The 22432-nt window shown below is 47.9% G+C and overlaps 10 protein-coding genes across 11 annotated transcripts; 4 read left to right on the top strand and 6 right to left on the bottom strand.

Moving 5' to 3' along the window:
* Positions 1–335: 335 nt before the first annotated feature.
* Positions 336–2518, bottom strand: FOXG_03962 (uncharacterized protein; the record flags this gene model as incomplete). The annotated part of the gene is made up of 5 exons (XM_018381831.1): positions 2223–2518; positions 1406–2172; positions 817–1356; positions 544–769; positions 336–489 (listed from the first exon to the last, which is right to left on the bottom strand). Exons 1-5 carry the CDS (start codon positions 2318–2320, stop codon positions 336–338), a joined length of 1785 nt encoding a protein of 594 aa, XP_018238416.1. The 5' UTR covers positions 2321–2518.
* Positions 2519–2812: 294 nt separating this feature from the next.
* Positions 2813–4343, top strand: FOXG_03961 (transaldolase). Its single transcript, XM_018381830.1, has 5 exons — positions 2813–3035; positions 3088–3272; positions 3325–3634; positions 3686–3839; positions 3888–4343. Exons 1-5 carry the CDS (start codon positions 2987–2989, stop codon positions 4285–4287), a joined length of 1098 nt encoding a protein of 365 aa, XP_018238415.1. The 5' UTR covers positions 2813–2986; the 3' UTR covers positions 4288–4343.
* On the bottom strand, positions 3622–5436 carry FOXG_18696 (uncharacterized protein). Its single transcript, XM_018398835.1, has 2 exons — positions 5155–5436; positions 3622–5101 (listed from the first exon to the last, which is right to left on the bottom strand). Exons 1-2 carry the CDS (start codon positions 5323–5325, stop codon positions 4343–4345), a joined length of 930 nt encoding a protein of 309 aa, XP_018238414.1. The 5' UTR covers positions 5326–5436; the 3' UTR covers positions 3622–4342.
* A 177-nt stretch (positions 5437–5613) lies between these two features.
* On the bottom strand, positions 5614–6993 carry FOXG_03960 (uncharacterized protein). 2 transcript variants are annotated; one of them, XM_018381828.1, is made up of 3 exons: positions 6754–6993; positions 6281–6702; positions 5614–6227 (listed from the first exon to the last, which is right to left on the bottom strand). In XM_018381828.1, the coding sequence occupies exons 1-3, from the start codon at positions 6787–6789 to the stop codon at positions 5759–5761; spliced, it is 927 nt and encodes a 308-aa protein (XP_018238412.1). In that variant the 5' UTR covers positions 6790–6993; the 3' UTR covers positions 5614–5758. The 2 variants fall into 2 exon arrangements, with proteins under 2 accessions (XP_018238412.1, XP_018238413.1); XM_018381829.1 differs by having other exon boundaries at positions 6281–6993.
* A 467-nt stretch (positions 6994–7460) lies between these two features.
* Positions 7461–8888, top strand: FOXG_03959 (uncharacterized protein). Its single transcript, XM_018381827.1, has one exon. It carries the CDS (start codon positions 7500–7502, stop codon positions 8790–8792), a length of 1293 nt encoding a protein of 430 aa, XP_018238411.1. The 5' UTR covers positions 7461–7499; the 3' UTR covers positions 8793–8888.
* Positions 8889–9345: 457 nt separating this feature from the next.
* Positions 9346–11316, top strand: FOXG_03958 (uncharacterized protein). The gene is made up of 9 exons (XM_018381826.1): positions 9346–9661; positions 9744–9892; positions 9943–9984; positions 10034–10103; positions 10160–10187; positions 10240–10252; positions 10301–10390; positions 10439–10781; positions 10836–11316. Exons 1-9 carry the CDS (start codon positions 9491–9493, stop codon positions 11067–11069), a joined length of 1140 nt encoding a protein of 379 aa, XP_018238410.1. The 5' UTR covers positions 9346–9490; the 3' UTR covers positions 11070–11316.
* Positions 11317–12451: 1135 nt separating this feature from the next.
* On the bottom strand, positions 12452–13276 carry FOXG_03957 (uncharacterized protein; the record flags this gene model as incomplete). The annotated part of the gene is made up of 1 exon (XM_018381825.1): positions 12452–13276. One exon carries the CDS (start codon positions 13274–13276, stop codon positions 12452–12454), a length of 825 nt encoding a protein of 274 aa, XP_018238409.1.
* A 177-nt stretch (positions 13277–13453) lies between these two features.
* FOXG_03956 (uncharacterized protein) lies at positions 13454–14062 on the bottom strand (the record flags this gene model as incomplete). The annotated part of the gene is made up of 3 exons (XM_018381824.1): positions 13454–13648; positions 13716–13841; positions 13883–14062. 3 exons carry the CDS (start codon positions 14060–14062, stop codon positions 13454–13456), a joined length of 501 nt encoding a protein of 166 aa, XP_018238408.1.
* A 355-nt stretch (positions 14063–14417) lies between these two features.
* Positions 14418–20388, top strand: FOXG_18695 (uncharacterized protein; the record flags this gene model as incomplete). Its single annotated transcript, XM_018398834.1, has 9 exons — positions 14418–15287; positions 16145–16221; positions 16266–16502; positions 16554–17501; positions 18492–18567; positions 18614–19365; positions 19424–19585; positions 19611–19763; positions 19830–20388. The coding sequence occupies 9 exons, from the start codon at positions 14418–14420 to the stop codon at positions 20386–20388; spliced, it is 3834 nt and encodes a 1277-aa protein (XP_018238407.1).
* Positions 20389–20518: 130 nt separating this feature from the next.
* FOXG_03952 (uncharacterized protein) lies at positions 20519–21690 on the bottom strand (the record flags this gene model as incomplete). Its single annotated transcript, XM_018381823.1, has 3 exons — positions 20519–20939; positions 21016–21275; positions 21333–21690. The coding sequence occupies 3 exons, from the start codon at positions 21688–21690 to the stop codon at positions 20592–20594; spliced, it is 966 nt and encodes a 321-aa protein (XP_018238406.1). The 3' UTR covers positions 20519–20591.
* Positions 21691–22432: the final 742 nt, after the last annotated feature.

Here is a 22432-nt window from a genome sequence, read left to right as displayed (position 1 = left end):
GACTATGTACATCACTAGACTCATGCTGAACCACTCGGCGACAGGTCTGGAAGATAACGGAGGAAAAACATCCGAGTGATATCAATCTTTGACGATAAGTAGTATGAGGGAAAGAACCAGCTTGAAAATACCACTATGGGATATTCTAGCGTTAGAAAGAATGTTTAAGCCGTACTGGTTTTATCGTGAGTATTGAACTTGCTGGCTTAACTCCTAGCATGCAAACATCGACGGAAACACATAAAAATAGCGAAAGGTCAAATTATAGAGCCACTGTACCCACTTTATCATCACCTCGAGTGCTTTGCTACCAATCGGCCGCTGAGCCTGCGCTTCTAATCCAACTGATACAATGGCTCAAGCGTAGCTGACTTCTGAAGAAAGATATGCCTGTTGACAAACCAAGGCAACCAATGTCGAAGCTGATACGCGACATGGCGTCTTGTCGGAACTCCAAAGATGTAGTCCAACTCTTCGAGAGTACGTTGCCTGTAACATTCTAGTCAGTTATGGAGATAATGAATCGCAGCGTTAGTCACTAACTTGGTCTCTGGAATGATCAAGAATATCACTACAAACGCTACAACATTGAGGCCTGCGTAGAAGCTGAATGCCCCAGTTGGCCCAAGACGATCCAGAAGAGAAGGGAACGTCAACGTCAAAGCACTGCCAACCGCGTTATTGACGCAGATGGTGAAGGCGGAGCCAATCTCTCGATGCGACAGTGGAAATGCTTCGGAGAAATAGATAGAAGGCAGTGGTCCGATGCCTGAACAGTTAGCTTCTGGCAGATTGGTGAATGGATGATCAGCTTACCAGGTCCATACATAGCTGTGAAGAGGTATATGAAGAAGGCGATAAGCGGTACTCTAGCACTCGAGTTCTTATCAATAAGAAAGCTGAATCCTGCTGCCAACAAACACCATGCCATGTTGGGGAAAGTAACTAGCAGCAGATTTCGCCGGCCAAAAGTGTCAACCATGTAAACAGCAGGAAAGGCAAAGATAAACATGACCAGGCCGAACCCCATAGAAGCAAGCAGGCAGTCCCTAGTCGAGTAGTTGGCAGCAGCAAATATGGTAGAAGAGTAAAATGCCATGATGTTGATTCCAGAGAATTGCTGTGATATCACAATCCAGGATGATGCAACTGTAGCTCGGCGGAGGCGAGGAACGCTGACGAGTTCCCACATTCGACGCGCGAGGGTCTTTCCGCCGAAGGCATCTTTCTCTTCGAGGATCTGACGGTGGGCGTAGTATAAGTCCCGGGCCGCTAGCATTTCCGTGTTACGAATGCGGCAGAAGACTTTGAAAGAGTCTTGGTATCGGCCCTTCTTGATGAGCCAACGAGGGGACTCTAGTATAAAGTTAGCTTTGAGATTGGTACAGTAAAAGCGAACACCTACCAGGGCAGAACCAAACAAAGATTACCACCGGGATAGCTGGGACAAAGGCGGCTGCAAGCTGGAAACGCCAAGCAAGGTCTCCGATACGATACCAGATAAGGTTTGAACAGAATCCTACGAAAATGCCAAAAGCGACCCAGAGCTGGAAGCTCGTGACGATGCCACCTCTGATAGATGCAGGGGCAATTTCAGCAGAGTAAACGGGAATGGTCGAGATTTTGATACCCATACCAAGACCCATAAAAAGACGACAGATCAAAAGTCCCCACCAGTTCTGGGTAAAGGCTTGAGCAAGCACGGGGAAGATGCAGAAAAGACCAGTTAAGAAAATGGCGCCGCGGCGACCAATGCGGTTGTTGATAGGGTCGGCTGCCCAAGCGCTGAGAAGTCCGAACAGAGTCGGACCAGAGTTGATGACACCTATAAGAGTGGTCTTATGCTCGATGCCGAATTCTTGGGGGAAAGATAGGTTTGCTCCATTAGCGCCAGTGTTGTCCCAGCCCTGTACAGCAGACCCCAGAGAGCAGAGAGCAATGCCATAGTAGAGGGTACGAGGGAGATGCCACTTGTGCGTGACTTCCCGTTCCAGGACGCGTTTATCATCGTCGCTTAGCTCTTCAATGTTCTCGTAGTTTATCGGGTTCTGAGCTGCGAGTGCGCCGCGGTAGAAGACGTCTATCTTGTCCTGGAAGTCATAGTCTTCACAGAAGGCAATCACTTGAGTTCGCAGATCGGCTCGAGAGATGCCCGCAAGAGGGTTGCGAATTCTGTAGATTGACGGTGTCAGTAACTGTCTACTGTCTGGTGAGTAACATACTTGGCGTTTGCATTCCGAGTAAAGTCCTGCGGCGTGAGTTGGTCGATGTGCTCAACATCATGCTTCACCTGGTCTTCAATATCAGACTTTCGATCCATTGTGATTTCAGGAATCTGCAAAAGTACTAGTAATCAATTGATAGCCCTTGAACAACATGTCTGTTTATCAGCGCAAGAGGGCCACTTTTATAATCATCAATCAAAGCATCAACTTGCGGGGTGAACTAGGTTCCCCAGAGTATCAACTTTCGCTCCAAACTCTTCTTAGAATGGCGCCACTTCCACCCCAGACTGAATGATTCCACCCCGCATAGGATTTAACATCATGTGAGATGAGACAAACAAGAATGTTCCTGAAGTGCCGGATCTCGGCAAACTGAACAATTCCCCCCGAAGGAAGAGTTGGTGTAATCGGGTCAACAACCCGATTGGCCAATTTGAGTTTGGAACATGTACTAAGATGCTGATGCCACACACAGGGCAATGGAACACACAGGGCATGAGCGGGGAACGCTACGCCGAACGAATTGGCACACGCAGGGCATAGGAGGGGAATAGTGCACAGAGACTTGGTACACGCAGGGCAGGTCGCAGAACGGTCGCAATCTCGGCAATTTGGAGCCATTTGAGCATTGAGAACTCGATGGAAGTAAGGTTATAAGCGTATTCCCTACCCGCCCTCTATCCTACACCATCATAGCAAGTCATCATAAACAAGCATCTTTTACATCAACCAAACAGAGCATTCTACAAACCTTATCCAAAATGGGAAGCACCGGAACTCAATCATGGCTTGACAAGCTCGAAGAGCAGCGTACGTTTCTCTTCTGAAGAAGGCCTTAACGACGTAATGCTGATGGGATTAGTCAACGTGGATGTCGATTGGATGGCTCCAGACTGGATTAAATCCATGCCATTCAAGTTCCATGATCAGACCAGCAACCAACTCTGGGTTGACATCCAACTCGGTGATGACTCGAACAAAGAATTGTTCGAGCAAACTACTAAGGAGCTCAAAGGCCAAGGCTGGCTCGCCATCTATACGCGCATGGTAATTGATGCATCTCATCGGTGTTAAGGGAGACCTGCTCACTGGATCACAGGCTGTTCTTATGTGCAAGAAGAACATCGATTCCATCCAAGGCCGGGTTCTTCTGCAAACACTTCCTTCCAAGGCTTACGACACGCAAGCAACTCTTGATCATGCACGCCTTTACGATAAGGAATTTGCAAGAGCCGGCATCCCGCGAGAGCGGTTCTGCATCAAGATCCCTTCTACTGGGCCTGCTCTGAACGCCGCAAAGATTCTCTCCGCCGAGGGCATCCCTACACTTGGCACGGCACTTTTCAGTCTCGCCCAGGCTATCGCTTGCAGCCAGGCTGGCATGCTATACATCAGCCCCTACTACAACGGTAAGTCAAATGAATAAGCAGTAACGTTAAACAATTAACACAGAGCTACAGAAACGCGGGCGCATGATGAGCTATCTCTTTGGCCAGACGTTGCTGACCCTGCGCTGGAGCACCCAAACTCTCCACGCATCGTCCAGATTCTTGAGACATACAAACGGCTTTACAAAGAAACCGGAAAGGAACAACCCCTTGTGAAAAATGCCAGGTAGGAAATAGACCACAGATACCAGCATCCAAACTGACAGGTCCCCAGCTTTATCACGCCTATGGAAGCTATGGCCGCTGGTGAGATGGGATGCCACTCAGCCACCATCTCTCACACCGTCCTCGAGAAACTCTCAAAGGTTCCTTACGATGCTTCCAAGCAGCCCGGAGAAGGCCTTCCTAAGCCTGTTCACGCGTATAAGAACGCTAATCCACTCCCTGAAAGACTCAAGAAGCTCCTTTCTATCGATCCCTTGGCTGGACCAGACTGGGATGGAAAACTGGCCAGCACTGATGTCGACTATCTTACTAACGGTGGTGCTGAGATTGACAAGGCGAATGAGGCTGATAAAGCGACCAAGACTCGCTTGGCAGATGCGTTGACACTGTTTATTGGTGGTGAAGAGCGGAGCAAGGCCAAGGTTGAAGCCATGCTGGCTAAAGTGTAGACAAGTCTTTCACATTGCTGAGAAATTGACCACCAAAGCAATTTGCCCAAGAGTACTAGAAACAATATTGTTGAAGTGTCGTATCTGGCCCAAAATCCATCGCTGAAAGAGGAAAGTCGGTACCCCAGCTCGTGAGAGACATCTGATCGCCTGAAGTGTCCGCAAGGAAGTCGTGCATGTTAAAGATCGGCCTGCCATTCTCCAGTTGTGTTTCTGCAATTGCATCGACGCTGGACTCGTTCATATTCTTTAGTGGCATCATCATAGCTTGGTTTGGTAAATGTTGCGTTTCCATCAGAGCCATAGTCTGGTTGATAAGCTCATCTGAATGAGGTATTGGTCCAGTTGGATCAAATGAAGAGCTTTGAATTAGACTGGCTTCTTCGTTACCTAGTAAGGTTGTGTGGGGTACTGGTGCTGGGTGAATAGAATTGGTCGGAGGAGAGAAAGAAGGCTGAGAAGTCGGATCGTTGACGACAGTGTAGCTCGTATCCAGCGGAGCTGAGTCTTGGACATCAGCACGAAAGCCTTCTGCTTGCTGACCTCGAATTCTAGTCTCCAACTTCCCCAGGTCATCAAGGTTCATCTGGGTGCTCGTAGAACGACGTTCAGGCATCGCAGCGGTAGCTCGCCAGGTATTCACCTCAGCAAGCAGCTCATCTCGTTCCCGAACCATCGCCCTATAAGCCTGTATCACATCCAGGCACGCAGCGCGTTCGAACTGATGACGTGAGATGCTCTCATCAATCACGTCGTGCTTTGACAGCCTGGCGGGGTTCTTCCCAGCTAGCGCTGGTAGTTCTTTCGCCAGGTCCTACAGCAAAACGTCAGTCGAGGTATAGAGAGAAAGTACAGCAGATGACTAACGTTAAGCCGCTCTCGAAACAGCTCCCGGCGCTTCTTCTCAAAGATGCGATGTGCAGCCCGGTCATCTGCCGTGAAATTGCGGACGCGCTTCTTGGGCGGTTTTGTGGAGGCACCATTTGGCCCGGCGCCTGAATCACCAGACGCGAGTTCTGCTCGAGCTGCTGCTAGCATTTGTCTCTGACTTGAACTTGACTCAGCTTGAGCTTTTATTCCCCGCTGCTGGACAAGTAATCAGATTCAAGATATCAGGCTAAGAATACGTCAGCTGAAGTTGAGTGCCGGATATGGGTCGAGTTTGAATGCGACGCTTCTCCACACGTGAGCGTTCCCCTCATCCTAAAAACATCGCTGGCAAATCATATCCTTGCCAAGGCTTGCCCTGCGCAGGTCAGAAGTTACTGGTGGGATAAGTTTATCCACTTCTGTTGGTTGATTTGACATATTAGCATCGAGGAGCATTGTTGCACAAGCTGCGCAAGGAAGAGAGTACGATGCCTCGCGCATTGGATCAGAATATGTAATTATCTAGAAATATAGACAATCGAGAGAAACGACTGACAGTATCCAACTCATTTTCGTGTCTGTACTCCCAACAGACGTATCTCTAGCGCCCGTACCTGACTCGCGCGACAACCTCTTCGATGCTCTCCTGCGGTACTCCCAACAAGTCATTGTCGAGGATGCCCCGTCCCTCGAAATTCGCCTCAAATCTGTCCTGAACATTGACTGCAAGACCCAGTCTTCCGGTAGCCATCATTCTTGGCATCATTTCAGTGGCTGTTGCAACGACCTTCTGTGCCTTGGCGATCTCTTCATCGGTCTTGACATTCGTGATCTTCCATCCTTCCTTACCGACGAGCTTTTGCTCGGCCTCCAGGACGTCATTCAGAGACAGCTCTGTCGACGAGATATAGACAATGCGATTCGCTGTTTCTTCTGGGTGACCGAGAATGCCAACGACAGCTTGGCCGACACCATCGCGGGTAGTGGCGGTAAACTTGGCATTCCCATCATCCAGGATCTCAGCTGTCTTGGCCTCAGGCTTGATACCGAAAAAGTCGACTTGAATGCAACTATATGAGGTTGTCAACAAAAGTACTTCATCCCGAAAGTTGAATGACCTCACAAATCTAGGAAAGCTCCGCAGGCAACTTCAGTCCAAGACCAACTGGGCTGCTCCAGAAACTTGAGATGCTCAACCATACGCGCTTTCGCAGCTGCAACAGGAAATATCTTAACAGCCTCTTCATTGGTCGTGTCAACGCCATAGCCCGAGGCGATCAATCTCTTGACACCAGCCTCAACAGAAGCACGAGCTAGCTCGGGGAGATGCTCCTCTGCTGCGAAACCCAAGGCCAGTACCACAGCATCATGACCACGAAAGGCCTGTACCATCTCGAGTGGTGGGTACTCATCGTGCACTTGAACAATTTTGGTCGGTTCAGGATACTCAGCTGGCTTGGAGCCGAATCTGTTGATGACGGTGATATCGAACTTGTTGCTTCGGTGTAAAGATTTGAAGATGAATGCGCCAATGCGACCCGAAGCCTAATAATGTCTGTTTGTCATTCGGCTTTGCTGCTGGCCATGATAACTTACGCCGACTATGGCTACTTTACGTAGCGGGGAAGACATCTTGGATTCGGACTAACGTTAACAAGGTGGGGCTGGACGAAGTTACAAATGCTCCAGGTTCAGCTCAAACTCAGAATTTTTCAGTGGTGGCGTAGGATTTATGCGTTTTGCAAAGTCATATTTTAGATCTCGTCTGGCTTTTCAACTGGCCTCAGAGAATGTCTCCGAGTTGCTGAATGTGTCCGAAGGATCATGACATGTCCAAGCGCTTACTGCGTAGATCTAAATATCGAGGGACGGAATCCCGAAAGGTGCTGTCAGATTGCAGGATCGATTCTTTGGTGAGCGACAAATGACCAGCCAGCAGAAATCCTAGTTCGAATTCATAATGTAATTATTAGAATTGGATGTTCTTAGCTAATATTACCCTTTCTTATAAGCAATGGAACGTTTACAAAGGCGCTGTTCTGTGGAACCGTGGCAGATCACTACTCTAGGGTACCTCAATTTATCATCACATACACATGCTCCATTACCCCCCAGCTTCAGCCTTGATTGCGGGGCTCTAGGTCCTTCAATTAATTCTTTAATGCAGCGCAGCAACAGCGCCCGGTCTGAGTCATTGACCGCCTGAGCTTTGACTTGTTTCATTATTGTCAATGCTGAAAACCGCCAATAAGTACCCAGACTTTGCTCTTATTTTCCCTTCATCTGGCTTTCTTAAATCTTTCGCCATTGCTCGCCGCCCGACCCACGACACCATTTCAACGATGGATTCCCTACCTGATGAGATTGTCAGCATTATCATCACCAATGCCACAGCGCACGAACTTACTCAGCTGTCCCAAACTTGTAAAAGGCTTAATAGACTTGCTGAACCGCTATTATGGACCAATGTCGAGTTTCATCATCATACATTCCACGAGGCTTGCGACTTGAAACAGCCCTCGCCCACGGTATCTGCATCACAACGATTTTACTACTGGGACACTGAATACTCGGGACAATGCAAGGCAGAAAAATTCTTTGAGATGTTGCAGGATCTGTTGTTTGAGAACATCGGCCGGCTGAAACAACTGTGCTCACGAGTTGAGTCTATCTGCACGGTTGTTCGCTCCAAGATAGACTTTTGGCAAATTTTACCGTATTTCACCAAGGTCAGGGCTCTTGAGCTATATGGCGACTCCTCTTATTTCGACCAGAATGAGCATAGATCGTTCTGCCCATCTGCTCCTACACTTTCGAAGCTCCGTTATGTAAAGCTCGATGGCTCTATACCTACGGACGTCGCCAAATGGATATTGGAGTCGTGCTCAACCGTCGAGCGACTAGAGCTCGGACTACTTGACAAGCCGATAGAATCAAGAGCAACTATGGAGGACGATTTTACACGCTTGCCTGAAGATATCTACAGTCCACCCGAGGATCCCACGTATGGTAGACTCTGGGGATGGGCTGTCATACCTAGACCCTTATCCGGCTTCTTACCATTTCACAAAGATGCGACGTCATTAGGATTGCCACGACTACGACATTTGTATCTCTGTCAGCCATCACAGAGCAACCTGTCAGCAAGAATGGTCAGCTATTTCTGGTCAACAAGTGCCGAGGTCTCCGCCCATAAAGATTGGGAGAATATTTTGCAGGCCTCGTGTGAAACGCTCGAGACGCTGTCTGTAGAGCAACAGAGTGGGATAGAGCATGGAGACGGTGCCGTCGATGATGCAGAGGGATTCTTCCGAAGTGACCAGGACGGTCTCGGTAGCGAGAGGTTGATGGACATGCTCGAAAGAGCTTTGACGGAGAGAAAGTTTCCTGCATTGAAGCGCGTTTATCTGAAGGGAATTGTTGTTGGGTCGAAGGAACGTGGTGAGCCGATTGGAGATGTACCTGGAGGTCGGTTTATGAGATTTCTTCAGACAAAGGGGATTACCTGCGAGGCGAGACTTGGGGAAGGGTACTGGTTTCATGGCGATGATGGTATGGGACCTTCTGCTGAATGGGACGCGCGCGATGATGATTGGGAGGAGGAACTTTTAGCAAGCGTTGATGGTCAGCTATGAGACATGGGTGTTTTTCAGATAGAGGTTCTATCTGCTGGCGCCGCAGCGCACTGGTAGTCGTCTCGATACGAACAATCGCATCATCAATGAATCAACGCACCACTGACTTCTCTTTGCTGTATCGGCGAATCTTGTTGCCCAGGATCGATTTTAGGGAGTTCATGCCATACCTAATCGGGCTAGTGTTATAGTATCCATGTAGACTTAGTTATCATAGCTCAGGTGAGTGTCGCGATGAGAAGCTTCCTCTAAACAAGCTGAGATAAGATTATGGGAATTAGGGATCTTGAGCTTGCGCTAGATATAGCTGAGCACCGTTATCGTTTAGAGCGACTTCAAACATGATATGCTTTGACCGTTTCTTTAGCAGATTTTTTACCATTAAAACAAAACGATGCCTGCTCCCCCCACCTCGAACCCTGCAGGAACTGACACGTCTCCCCATGCTGATCAACTAATAAGCCTCGGCCAAGCATCTCATTCGTTCGTCTATCCCCAAGACTCGTTACTATAATTCGCCGAACCCCCCCAAATATGGAGTAGGACAATTTATCTTATCATTATTTCCCCCGACCGAAAATTCCCAGATTGTTTTTCGGTTTTCTCTTTTTCCCACATAGACCCTGCGCTATATAAGCTCCCGAAAGCTAAAGGGACCCAACGAACAAGGTCTCTGCGACAAGATATAAGGACTGAAAATGTCGACACCGCCGGCGGCTGCAACAAGCCCGAAGAGCGAGAAAAGTCCTGCCAAGAATACTGCGAAAAGTCCCTCAAAGAGCCCCTCAAACAGCCCCCCTCAACATGCACAGGTGAATGTTGGAGATACCGGCATTCTGGAACCTACACATTGGCAGCAGCTTGCCGAGGTGAGATAAGCCCGACGGACCAACATGCTTACAGGTTTCATGTTGGCCACTTATATGCATATTTATGCTGACTTGATTCTAGGAGGAGAATGTGAACCAAGACGATGATGCTCATTCGCTGAGCGAAGAAAGTCTCGCGTCCTCGACAGATTCAGTGACTTCTAGTATTTTTGAATACCGCAAGCTTCATGGGAGGACATATCATCGGGAAATTGGCAGTTCACAGTACTGGTGAGATATTCCAGTATGTATTCGTCGTGTACCGAGGCTCACTCGAATAGGGCTGCAAACGATGAAAGACAAAGTGAACTGCTCGATATCAAGTAGGCTGAACCGCAATTTATGTTCAGAACGGCAACTGATTTCTAATAGCCACCACTGTCTGACGCTGGGTATTGGAGGAAAGACGCACCTCGCGCCTCTTGATACTGAGAAAATTACAGTGAGCGATGAATGGAAAACCTCTCAGACATGATTGAAAGCTAACATTTCAAAAAGAAAGCGCTTGATATTGGAACAGGCACTGGTACGTGAAACTTATTTTGATTATTCTATGTGCTAGCTGACATGCTATGTAGGTATCTGGGCTCTGTAGGTCTCCAGAATGTAATCTTGAAGACGCACACTGACCCCAGGCAGAGATTTCGCCGATGAATATCCCAACGTGGAAGTTATTGGCACCGATGTATCGCCAATTCAGCCCTCTTGGGTCCCACCGAACCTGCAATTGTGAGTCTTCTGAGCCATGTACAAAGTCGCATATTGACATTTTTTAAGTGAGATCGAAGACTGTACCCAAGAGTGGACGTTTGCGCCCAACTCAGCCGACTACATTCACATCCGCTGGCTCATCGGCAGTATCCCCGACTGGTATAAATTCTTCCGCGAGGCCTATAAGACCTGCAAGCCAGGTGGTTGGGTCGAGAGTTTTGAACCTTCGGGTATTATCACCAGTGACGATGACACCGTGAAGGAGAGCTCTGCACTGGGTCAGTGGGGTAAGCTGTTTATTGAAGGGGCTAAGAAGCTAGGTGTGAGCTTCACTGTATATGAAGAAGAGCTACAGCGGAAAGCCATGGAAGCTGCTGGCTTTGTTGATATCCAGCAATTCGAGTACAAGGTAAATAAACTATATTTGCAGAGGTGGACGATGACTGATAACATTCGACTGCAGACTCCAATTGGCGGCTGGCCCAAAGATCTAGAGCTGAAGGAGCTCGGCCAGTTCGGCAAGCTTGCGTTCCTTGCCGATCCCGAAGGTTTCGTGCTTTTTGTTGCAAATACGATCGGTTGGACGGAGTCGGAAATCCATGTGTTCCTTGCGCATGCTCGGAGGGAGATTCACTCGGGCAAGCATCATCCTTACTACAAGCAGCGAGTTGTATGGGGCCGTAAGCCTGAAGAGTAATCAGTAATTCCGTCTTGAAGGCCTTCGCGTTTGTTACATAAGAGGAATTCTGCTAGTGAGAGTGGTGGTCCTGTCTGCGGTGAAGATGATATCGCACGCACTACTAAACTCAAATGGTCTGATTTAGTTGCTAGTAATTTTTCATTTAATACACGAACTACAGTATTCGAAGCTTTCTCTATCCATTGGAACGTGTCATGGGCTTTTCTTACAGGAAAAATATTAATTCAATCACCCCGAAGTTTTAAGCTCAAGCTGTGAGTAAAGCCCAGATCCACGATTTTAAGAGAGGTCACCGAGCTACACACAACTTAAGACGGAAAAATTACCAACATGTCCGACATTACTAATAAATACAGTATCATAGTCTAGGAAACCTTACTTCACGGGGTTCAGTTTATCAGCTAGCTGATAAATAGATAACGGCATCGGGCCTTGCCCGTTGTATATCTGAAGCAAGTTGCGAGCTAGAATTAGCCTCGTCAAACCACGAACCAAGCCGGTCGCAATATCTCCAACTGGCAATCTTTCTACCACAGTACAGAATACTAGCAAAACGGCGATTCCTGAGAATTCCAAGAGCATAATCACCATCACCCACGTTACCACCGCAGCTGCGATTGTTGATATCGATGGTGCCAAGTTCATCACTGATCCCATATTCGACGAAGCTCCTCAGAGCCATCACCGGTCACACGTGGCTGGGTTAAAGCCGGGCAAATTCTTTCTTACGCTACAAGAAGGTCCTGCCATATCAATCAAGCAACTCCCCATCATCGAATGCGTCTTACTCAGTCACGAAGATCACATTGACAATTTGGATGAGACAGGCCGTCAACTTCTCATTGGCCGGCGAGTCATTACTACGCCTGACGGTGCAAAGAACTTATCTAACCATCCTGGCACATGCGCTATCGAGCCGTAGCAAAACTTGAAGTTCCAACTTGGGGGTGACGAATGGAGCATTACTGGTGTTCCTTGTGTCCATGTCCCTGGTGGACAAGTCACTTGGCTTTCTCTTGCACAAAAAGTCTTTCGGTACCAGCCCAGATGGACGTCAAAATGTGGTTTACTTCACTGGGGATACTGTGTTCATTGAGAACGAGTTCAGGAAACTACGAGAAATACCACGTCGTGGTTGCACTCACGAACCTTGGCCAGGCAATGCTACCAAGTCTAAAGAGCACGACTGGTTTCGTACAGATCACGATGGGAGGTGAAGATGCTGTAAGAATGATGGAAATTCTGCATGCTTATATCATTGTTCCTATGCACTTTGAGTCGTGGACGAGGTAGCCGAAAGTTCATTTTGATCAGACATGAGACAGGTTCTTCAAGGCATGGTAAGCAATATTCAATGGAAAGCAAAGAATACTTGCATTTCAATCTCTCACACCTTTCATGACTGAACAAATCCAAGATCCTCCAGAGGCTACAGCAACAATTCGGCCTCCGCTCGCTCGCCAGGTACCAAGACCGAGCAACTCCCCGTTCGTAACGTGATACGTGCCGACCAGAGGATATCGAACCATTCCTTCTGAAGCACGCAGCACAAGATCATACTTACGCGGGGTGATACGCCTCTGTACCACGCACAGCTCCGCTGAAATCTCACCGGGCGATGTGAGAGCTTGAAGAAGAGATGTCCATTCGGGTGCCGTGACATCGTCTCCGAAAATGATGCCATTACCTTTGCCACTGCGGATTGGCTTCAGGATGTAGCCGTGTCTCAAGCCGGGAGAAGTAAGGGATACTTGCAGCAGATCTTTCAACTCCTTCGAACCAGGAATTAGTGTCTCCGCGATGCCGAGACGTAAGGCTTCAGCTTGAACTGCGGTGACTACTCCTCGCGCCACTAGCTGCGGAATCTCCTTTCTCACAATGCCCAACATCCGCTTGTCATGTACGAGAAGTATAGTTCGCATATCATTGAAACACCGCAGGCTGATCTGACGTAACATTTCCGGCTCTAGAGCAAGGAGTTCCCGTTGATGTAACTCAAGCCCAACCTGATATATCTCTTCGCAGATCTCACCGTACGGAGCTACAAATCTCCAAGTATGGAGGACTTGGCCATCGCGATCGTGTATGACGGAGCACAGCCGGAACCCGCTTTTGCTACGTGCATCTGGGAATAGCCTGAGATCAGCGGGTGCGATGAGCCGTGGCTTTACGCCGAACCGACGCCAGACGGCATTGATGAACATGTGTATGTCGATGCCCTTTTCGGTACCTTTTAAAAGATGGAGTGGATATTCGGGATCGAATAAGTTGAATAGTCCTTCTAGTATCTGCTGATGTCAAAACAAATAAACGAAAGGTGCATGATCATTGTCTTACAGTGTCCGGGTCAGTTGCGGACATAAGCACCGTCTCCGCGCTCTCTAGGCTCTCGTTGGTTGCCGCTTGGCCATAAGCCTCGTGCATAATCCGTTGAAGGAGAAACGCGCATTGATCTCCGTAATGCAGTAGTTCTCTTCGCGCTCGCCGTTGTCCTCCACGAGAAAGTCTGGACGCCATGATCCCCGACACCGCGAGAACTGCGGTAGGTTTCCGATCATGACCTGGCCTTCGATCCACTATATGACGTGTCAGCTAGCGCCGCCTTCTCTCCTTCATGTCTCAAACGGCGATGGATTGACTTACTTGCAGGAGCTCCTCCTCTTTGTCCTCGAGCGGCATGCGTTCTGGGAACCGTGCATCTTTGTCGCTCCACCAGCGTTGCACAACATCCGTGATTGCCGCTGTCAAGGCTTCATGAAGATCCTTCAGCTGCTGCTGATGATATTGACCCACTAGTACAGGTCGCGGACATCCTGTCGTGTACGAAGCCTTGGGCCAGAGATTTGCAGGGCATAGAGGTTGAGGAGCTTTTCCTGGAACCGAGCTTCCTCACTAGAGAAGGATGCCACATCGAAGTTCTGTTGCGAAATAGGCCGGGTCTCTCCATGATCATCCCCGAGGTGAACTTGTGTGAGCTGCTCAGTTTGCATAGTACACAAATAGATTTCTTGATGTGAGTCTAGCTCATCGAGAAGTTGGAAGCCACTACCTGGGCTTATTTATGCTGAAGGGGAGGACCTCTTGTGGACAGACAGACTTGGCTTTCATTTTCAGCCTGCCAATGCCACCATAAAGATCACCATAGACGTAACTGTGCTCTGAGACAAGAAAGCCACAACGAGGACGGCAGTGATGTCGAAATTGGGGCGACCCATAGAATAGCAAGGCCCAGTTAGAGTTACAGAGAGGTCATTCTGGTACGTACTTCGATTAACGTCGATAATAAACTCAATTTCCTCCAACGGCTCTGTTATCTCGAGATCTTCTTCCATCACCCATCCTGCTATGTCTTTTGCTACGATGCATGGACTTTCGCGTCTTACAAGATTCGGCACCCTTGGGCTGACATATCATCGTCATTTCGTTCGTTCCCATGGCACCCTACAGCACAGTCTTCGGGTTCTCGATGCACCGCATATTTCTTGGGCTCGTGATCCTGGACATGTTTACGAAGTTGTAGCAGAGCTTCAGACTTCCGGTCTGCTCAAGATCCGTCTGGGCTTTCCCGATGACTCTTGTGACTACCTTCGGGATCTTATCCTGAGTATGCACAAACAACAGGGTCATCGCTTGCCAATTGCTCACAGTGCGACAAGAGGCTGGTTTTGGGATGTGCGGCCTAAACCAGCCGCTCATACAGGAGCTCATCATGCTCGGTCTGAAACTATGAGTGAGTTCTCATGGCACACCGACTGTAGCTATGAGGATCCACTGCCGAGATACTTCGCGCTCCAGGTCCTACAACATGATCGGTATGGAGGTGGCACACTGTCTGCGATGAACGTAGCTAGCCTCATTAAGTTCCTATCATCGGAAACACGAAAAGCCTTGATGGCACCCGAGTTCCGGATGAAAATTCCACCCGAGTTCATCATAGACCCCGAGAAATCATTTATTACTGGCAGCATTCTCGCCCCAGATCCCCACTCGAATATTATTCGCTACAGAGGGGACATTGTTACGCCACTGACCACTCGGGCAGAGCAAGCATTGGAAGAGCTGACAGCAGTATTGGTGCGACGTGAAGTGCAGGCCCACTCAGCGATGAATCTGAGGTCGTCCGACCTGCCAAAGGGGTCAATTCTCTTGATGGATAACCGCCGATGGATGCATGCGCGGAATGAAATCAACGATCCCGAGCGCCACCTTCGGAGGGTGAGATGGGATGCACGACCATTCAATATCTCCAATCATGACAGCTAGTAAGGGGAGGGGAATCACGGACCAATCTTTCAAATAGGACAAAAAACAAATATTTGTTCTTAAATAAGGTCGTTCTCGGCTACATTGATCGCTGTATGCCTATTTGTAGAGAATGCCTCCGCATCATGCAGGTCATTCGAAGGATCTCTGTAAGCTAAGAACAAGTTCACATGTAGAGTAAACATCAGTGCCAGCTAGACCTTGAGGCTTGTATTAGACAGGTTGCCCATTGACACGGATAGCTAAATAGAAGAGTCTGTTGATGTGCAAATGACCTTTTACGTATTCAGCCTCTCGGGAAATTTCGACCAGTGCCCCGCAAGAACTACTGCTTTTACATCGGTTCTTTTGCTGATGGTAACACAAGACATGCATTAGCCCAGTGGTTCTCGGGGGCCGTTGGGCACTCACGTAGGCCTCAATGTCAGAGCAGAACATGACGGATATGCGGACTCAGCCGTGTCTCGGGCAGGGGCTCTCCCGAGACATTTGACAGTTCAAGCCATGTCAATGACACGCGGAGTTTTGAGGCAACTTTAACCGGTGCTATCATAAATCACGCTTTCAAACTTGTTGACCACTGCATGCTACATCAAAAGTCACTGGAATGCTTTCCACGCTTCAACAATTTAATATTGCCGTTGAGAAGCGACTACGGAGGCTACCATGATCCAAACAGTCGATGCTCACTGCTGAAATTCAGGATGTCTCCCAGCCCGGCATACTCGTTGGTAGACGTGCTTGCTGTTGCACAAATGCACCCATTCTATTGCTCAGCTCAGTATCCACCAGATGAAGATGCCATTTAGGATGCGAGGGAGGAAGCAGCACAGAAGTTCGAACAGTTTGATCTAAAAGCATGGCCACTGCTACTGAAGAATGATTTGTATGTGTCTTGGGCCTCTTTGGGATATTGTCTGACGGAATCAGGTATACCGTGATTGAGCGGCTTATTAACGACACCGACCCAAGGAACACCTATCGCCATAATGTCTACACCAGCGTTACGGGCGGAGGTGGCGGTGTATCGAAGCCTTTGTTCTTCGCGACAGATGCGTTTGAGAATCGTCGGCATAGGGCCCACTTTGGCGAGTTCCTTAAGAAGATTGGCATCATTGAACGTGGGGACTGGGTCCTGTCGACCCATCATGGCGGCAGCTTGTACAGGTATGCAGAAGCGTTGCCATCAAAGAAACATCACCGCTTACATCCTCCTAGATCACTTGATCTAACACTGGAGATTCTAGAAAATGCTGGAGCTACTGTGCTAGCTGCTGGGCATCAATGCCCACCTCCCACTGTGGTACAGATACTGCAAGACTTCAACGTCAACGTCCTCGCCGGCGACAGCAGTCAGATCATATCAATTGTCCACCAGATATCAACCATGTCAGACATGAAGAAGCGGATCAAGATCGGAAAAGTGATCTACACGTCCGAAGGGCTTTCCATTATACAAAGAGCGCAAATCTATGAAGTGCTTGGTCCGGTAATCATATACTCCATAATCGGAGGTGCTGAGGCTGGGCCGTATGGAGCAAGTAGCCCGTTTCTTGTGGATTTAGATCCTGAAACCAACTGCAACGACTTTATAATCGATACAAGAATGACAGTTATCGAAGTTTTCCCGCTTTCTTGCACTGCGGGTGAAAGCGGCTGCATCGCCGAGCCACTGCCAGACGGAGAAACAGGTGTCATTGCACAAACGGTACTGACACGTCTGCGCCATCCTGTCATACGTTACATAACTGGAGACATAGGATCCCTTCATTCCCTACCACACAAGGCCGTTGGTCGCATTGCCAAACATGATCTGCGTCATTACCGAGTTCTCCGCCTACGGGGCCGCGACCATCGCTTCAGCTTTATGTGGGATGGATGCGACTTTCAGTTCGACAAACTGAACAAGATCTTATCTGATCCTCAGTCGGGAGTTCTCTTGTGGCAGGTGATACTAGAGAAGATGCAACCGTCACAAGAAATTTCGTTGGAGATTCGTCTGCTGAGCGGCCAGAGCTCGGGGGATACTGTGCACTTGCAAACCCTTTTGGACCTTCTGAAGGCATATTTAGATGTCAGTGTTTCGAACGAGCACAAATTCAAGATCACTTTTGTAAATAATGTTCTTGGGTTTGAGCTGAGTGAGACAGGCCGAAAGGTTATTCGGTTTGTTGACCACTCTTTCTAGTAGTGAGAATTGTACGGCGTGTCATAGCAAATCATCTACTCAGAAATGTCAGGATATTCGCTACCATAAGTTGTGAAATACTGTGAGTCTCCAAATTTGTCCTTTTTGGTAGTCAAAGAGGGGAACTGTGCACCTGTTTTCACATTCTGTGAAAGGACCCAACACGACGTATTACGTAGTGGTCAAGGGAAGGCAAGAAAATCCAGAAACTCTTTTCTAAGCGATAGAAAGACTGAGACATGCTTAGTATATTTTAGTAAGCCTTTACACCAGTTTATTTTAGTACTCTAATTTAATATTAGAAGTTTTCTTCCTCCCTAAGGGTGATTCAGGTAACAGTCACACAAGTGATAGGGTAGGACCTGTAGCATTTCTCACAAGTGCACGTTGTGCTTATAGCAAGTTGGAGCTACAGGTTGCGGTATCCTCTTAAGAGACATGAAGAAGATAGGACAACTGAGGGTAATTGTGAGCGGAAGCAACTCCGCCTGTGCAACTGAATTGAACAAAGATCTCGCAAGCGGTGTCAACGAGGAAGAATATTATTCCCTTCTCAAAATGCCTTATAATGAATTTTTGAAGTTGGTGTTACGAGATTACGTTTGGTATCACATTGATGGAGGAGCAGCCTAACCTCCTGCTTCAGTCCCCTCTCCTGTCAGGCGTTGGACCTTCCTCTGGACCTGCCCCCCCTTGTGATTGCCAACTAAAATGTCGTTTTGCGATGCCCTTTGGAAAGAAACGTTTCCCTGACAGAGGGCCTGAATCTCCCGTCGTTCTTAACCTATATTGCTCTAAGCCTTCATTGTACGTTACCATCTACAATCAATCGCAGACTTCATCTCCTTGAGGCCTGGATCCTAAAGGCCGCAAAGATTTATTTACGTTACCACAAGCTTAGTGGACTATTCATTGACTTCATTTTGGTATCCTTGTCTCAGCACGATGAGTGAGACTAATGCTGGCAGGAATTGGGTCTACCCCAATTCCCTCCGAGCTCTCCCCTTGCATGAAGCGCACGTTCATCCGCCGGGAACACCTCATGTAAGTGCCCTCGATGGCGTCCGGCACCTGTGCTGACACTTGCTAGGCAGTTAGCTCTTCGCTCCCAACCTGGGAGTCCGTCATTGCCCTTGCGAGCGCAGACAAGACGGTGTTGGACAGAATTGACTACAGCTACCCGCGGTATGTGGCCAACCTATGTGACCTCACCACAAAGACTCTTGTTCTGACGCTATCAAAAAGGTTCTTCATCGGCAAGCCTATCCGATCCCTCATCCAACGTGTCAGAGAACGGTTGAAATTCGATTCAGACGATCTGGTCTGCTATATCTTTCCGTCTGCTGATGACGCCGACGACTACGCCGCACAGCTGCGGAAAAAGAACGCTGTAGTCCATCACGTCCGCTTCTTCTCGCCAGTAGCAGCGAATTCATCGAATGGAAATGATTACCTTGCTTTCTCGGCGTTGTTCGTTCCCCCCGACTTTAAGGTATATGTAATGGAGTTCTGGGTGAACTTTGGCACCGGCATTACCACGCGTCACGCCGAATATTGCTTGAAGCATTTTGACGAACTCATCTCAGATCCTCCTGATGTCAAACCAGTGACTGCGGACATACCCTCTCACGATCGATCATCCGAAGCCTGGATTCAGCGTGGCCCAAGGGATCTTGAAGACCTAAAAGCCCACATTGCTCAGTTGGCTACTTCTGAAAGGGATGACCTGAAGCCTGTCCAGGCCACAGATGTATTTATCTTTCCCAATGGCATGAATGCAATTTACAACGCTGCAGAAGTAATCGCGGTTAACAACCCAGATAGCTTCGTTGTTGCATTCGGGTGAGCTACGATACCTCCGTAACGGAAAGAAATTATTGATAACCGTTTTCCTCTGTAGCTGGATCTATCCTGAGACGATCGAAAATCTTCGTCGGGGGACCTGGAAAGACGTCATACCCTTCAAATTGGGCAATGAGGAGGAGTTGGATCAGCTTGCGTCTACATTGAAGACTAACGAGCAAATCATCGCTATCTTCTGTGAGCTGCCGAGTAATATCAAGTTCACTTCACCCAACCCTCCACAGGATTCGAGAGTTGGCAAACGAGTACGGCCTCATCGTCGTTTGTGATGAAACAGTTGCCAACTTTGTCAACGTCGACCTCCTGCCCTACGTCGATATCATCACGACTAGTTTGACCAAGATGTTCAGCGGAGCAGCAAACGTGACAGGAGGAAGGTCTGTGGCCCTGTACCAAACTCTCAGGCTCGATAGCACCGACCGCTAACACAGGCCCCGGTATAGCGTCATCGTCAATCCTAATTTTGGTCATTATGAGGAGCTGCACTACGCCCTCAGATGTCGGTATCCAGTTGTGACGTGCTTCCCCAAGGACATTGCAGTCCTCAAGCAAAACTCAATCAACATGGTTGAAAGGGTGAAGAAAGCCAATGAAAATACCCTGATCGTTATAGATCGTTTCGAAAACCACCCTTCAGTCGCCTACGTCAATTATCCATCTCGACCTGCGGCAATCCAGAACTATGAAAGGCACCGGCGAAAGAATGGAGGATATGGCAATGCCTTCAGTGTGGTATTTCACAATCCGGAGTCTGCTCAGTACTTTTACGATAATCTGGATGTTTGCAAAGGCCCGAGCTTTGGGACCAATTTCACTCTTGCGATTCCGTTTGTCCAGCTGGCTGTATACAATGTGCGGGAAAAACTCGAAAAGTACGATCTTCCGAAGCATGTTATCCGGATCAGTGTTGGGCTTGAAAATTCCCGTCAGATTTGTTCTAAGATGGAGGAGGCATTGGCCAAAGTTGTACGGTTCGAACAGAGTCTTGGGTCTCAGGCTTGAATCATTAGGGCGGGGTTAGGCCATGCAAGAGTAGAGCTATGGGTGCTTTAGTTACCACACGGGCTATGAGCAGGCAAATGTTTCCAACTTGGAAGCATGTTATAGCCCTGTTAGAATGGTTGTTTGTGTTCATCAAATCGGTCTAATAATTCACTAGTATCAATACTATCTAGACCCTCAACTTATTCCCTGACTTTAAGACTTCACGACCACAGTATCAAACGAGGACGGCCTCCAGTCTTGTGCTCAGGTAGAAGTCCAATGAAGCTGCTAAGGCATAGTCGTGGTCTGTACGGCAGGCCAAGCTCGGGGCAAGGCTCTGGCTCTACCTTTTCAACCTGATGCATGTTCCTTGAGTTGAAGAACCACAGATCACCAACTTCGGGTTTGACTACAACGTTCTGGCGGCCATGAATAATCTCATCACGATAGCCGTAAGTATCAGGATCCCTAAAGTTGAGGCACTCTTCACTCCACTCAACGTCGTGCACCCAAGTCCTGCCACCTTTCACGGGTGCCATGTACAAGTTGAAAACGGCCTGGTGAGTGACCTGAAGAGCAGGTTAGTTATACGAATAATTCGAAAGACGTACACTCCGTGATGAGGTATGTCGGAAAAAAGCTTACCTGATTGATAATCCAGTCCTCAGTAGCGGCATCATACGGTGTCCAGTCGCAGTGAAGGCAAGTTGAGTCGTTTAGAGCACGAAAGTTGCCGGAGAAGTATGTCTTCCCTGGCCCTTCTGATGCACGAACAATCTCATAATCCGGCAGAAGGGCACGGAGCGTTCCTATAACCTTCTCCCAGGCATTGACTCCAGTCTGGTCTGCAACTTCTTGATGGAGACCACTCAGAGACTGTGCAACCTTGAAGTATTCTTCCTTCTCTGACAACAGATATGTTAGATCACCTGTTCCAGTAGGTAAGACGAGATGACACGTACCATTCTTGCGGTTCTCAAAGTCAGCAGCAGCTTGCGCCTGATACTCAAACTGCGCACAACCAACCCTCTGCAAAAGAGGTCCAGTGTAATACCTATACGGCGCAATCCTATGACTTAACGCTTTCTCATGAGCAAAGCACTCCTCACGGCCAAGGAAGCCAGGCTGCTTGATCACTGGTGTCCGGTTAAACAGAACATCGAGGAAGTTTTCTCCCGAAAGCGGCACAGGAGCTGTTCGCTTCCACTTGGATTGGTATGGGGGTGCTGCCCTACCCAGAGTTGGAAGGGCGGGGGAGAAGGCCTTTCCTGCGAGAGGGGCTCTGGAGAGGGTCCTTGCTGTGGTGGCGTATTGGGACATGATGGGTATGCAAGATGCTGGATGATATGATGGCTATGAGCTTTTTTTACTGTAGTGAATGCTGTTTGGTGTCCTGCTGTAAGTTCTTATAGTATGAAGGGCATTAAAGGTGACATTGAACTGCCTGATAACGGGTTTCTGGCTTGAAATGTGAAAAGCTGTATTAGTCCTTAATAATTAAAAAAAGACAAAAGTTTAAGTAAACTTTTTAAATAAGTTTTTAAGTAATTTAATATTATATTAACTATTATATATTTAAATTATTCTATAAATTTATTCTTCTTATTAAAGATAGCATATATATAATCATATACTTAACTTTTTAGTTAAAACTTTTAATAATATTCTTAATTATGTAATATAAAATGTTTATTAATAGTATTTAACAGACCTATTTTTACCTTATAATAAACTTCTATAATAATATACATATGTTAATTAAAATATAAAAGTCTAATATACTATTTAATATTAGTAATTTATTATATACTTATTTATAAAAAAACCATCCCTAATTTTCAGGCATCTTTTGCTTATGGTGTGTATATAACCTTATCCTCTCATCCCTCCCCCAAAACAACATTCCCGGCTTACAAGCGGGACGGCCCATATCTGATACAACCCGCTCCACAGTTTCTTGGGTGGCATCTGTCTTATGTGCATACACGACTGTGCATTTCTGGGTTACCGGCAAGACGGCACTCAAGGGAGGCTTGGAAGGGTTTGATTAACGCAAGCATGA

Source organism: Fusarium oxysporum, chromosome 4 (genome assembly GCF_000149955.1).
Source record: "Fusarium oxysporum f. sp. lycopersici 4287 chromosome 4, whole genome shotgun sequence".
Classification (NCBI taxonomy): domain Eukaryota; kingdom Fungi; phylum Ascomycota; class Sordariomycetes; order Hypocreales; family Nectriaceae; genus Fusarium; species Fusarium oxysporum.
This window is presented reverse-complemented; position numbering and strand designations above follow the sequence as displayed.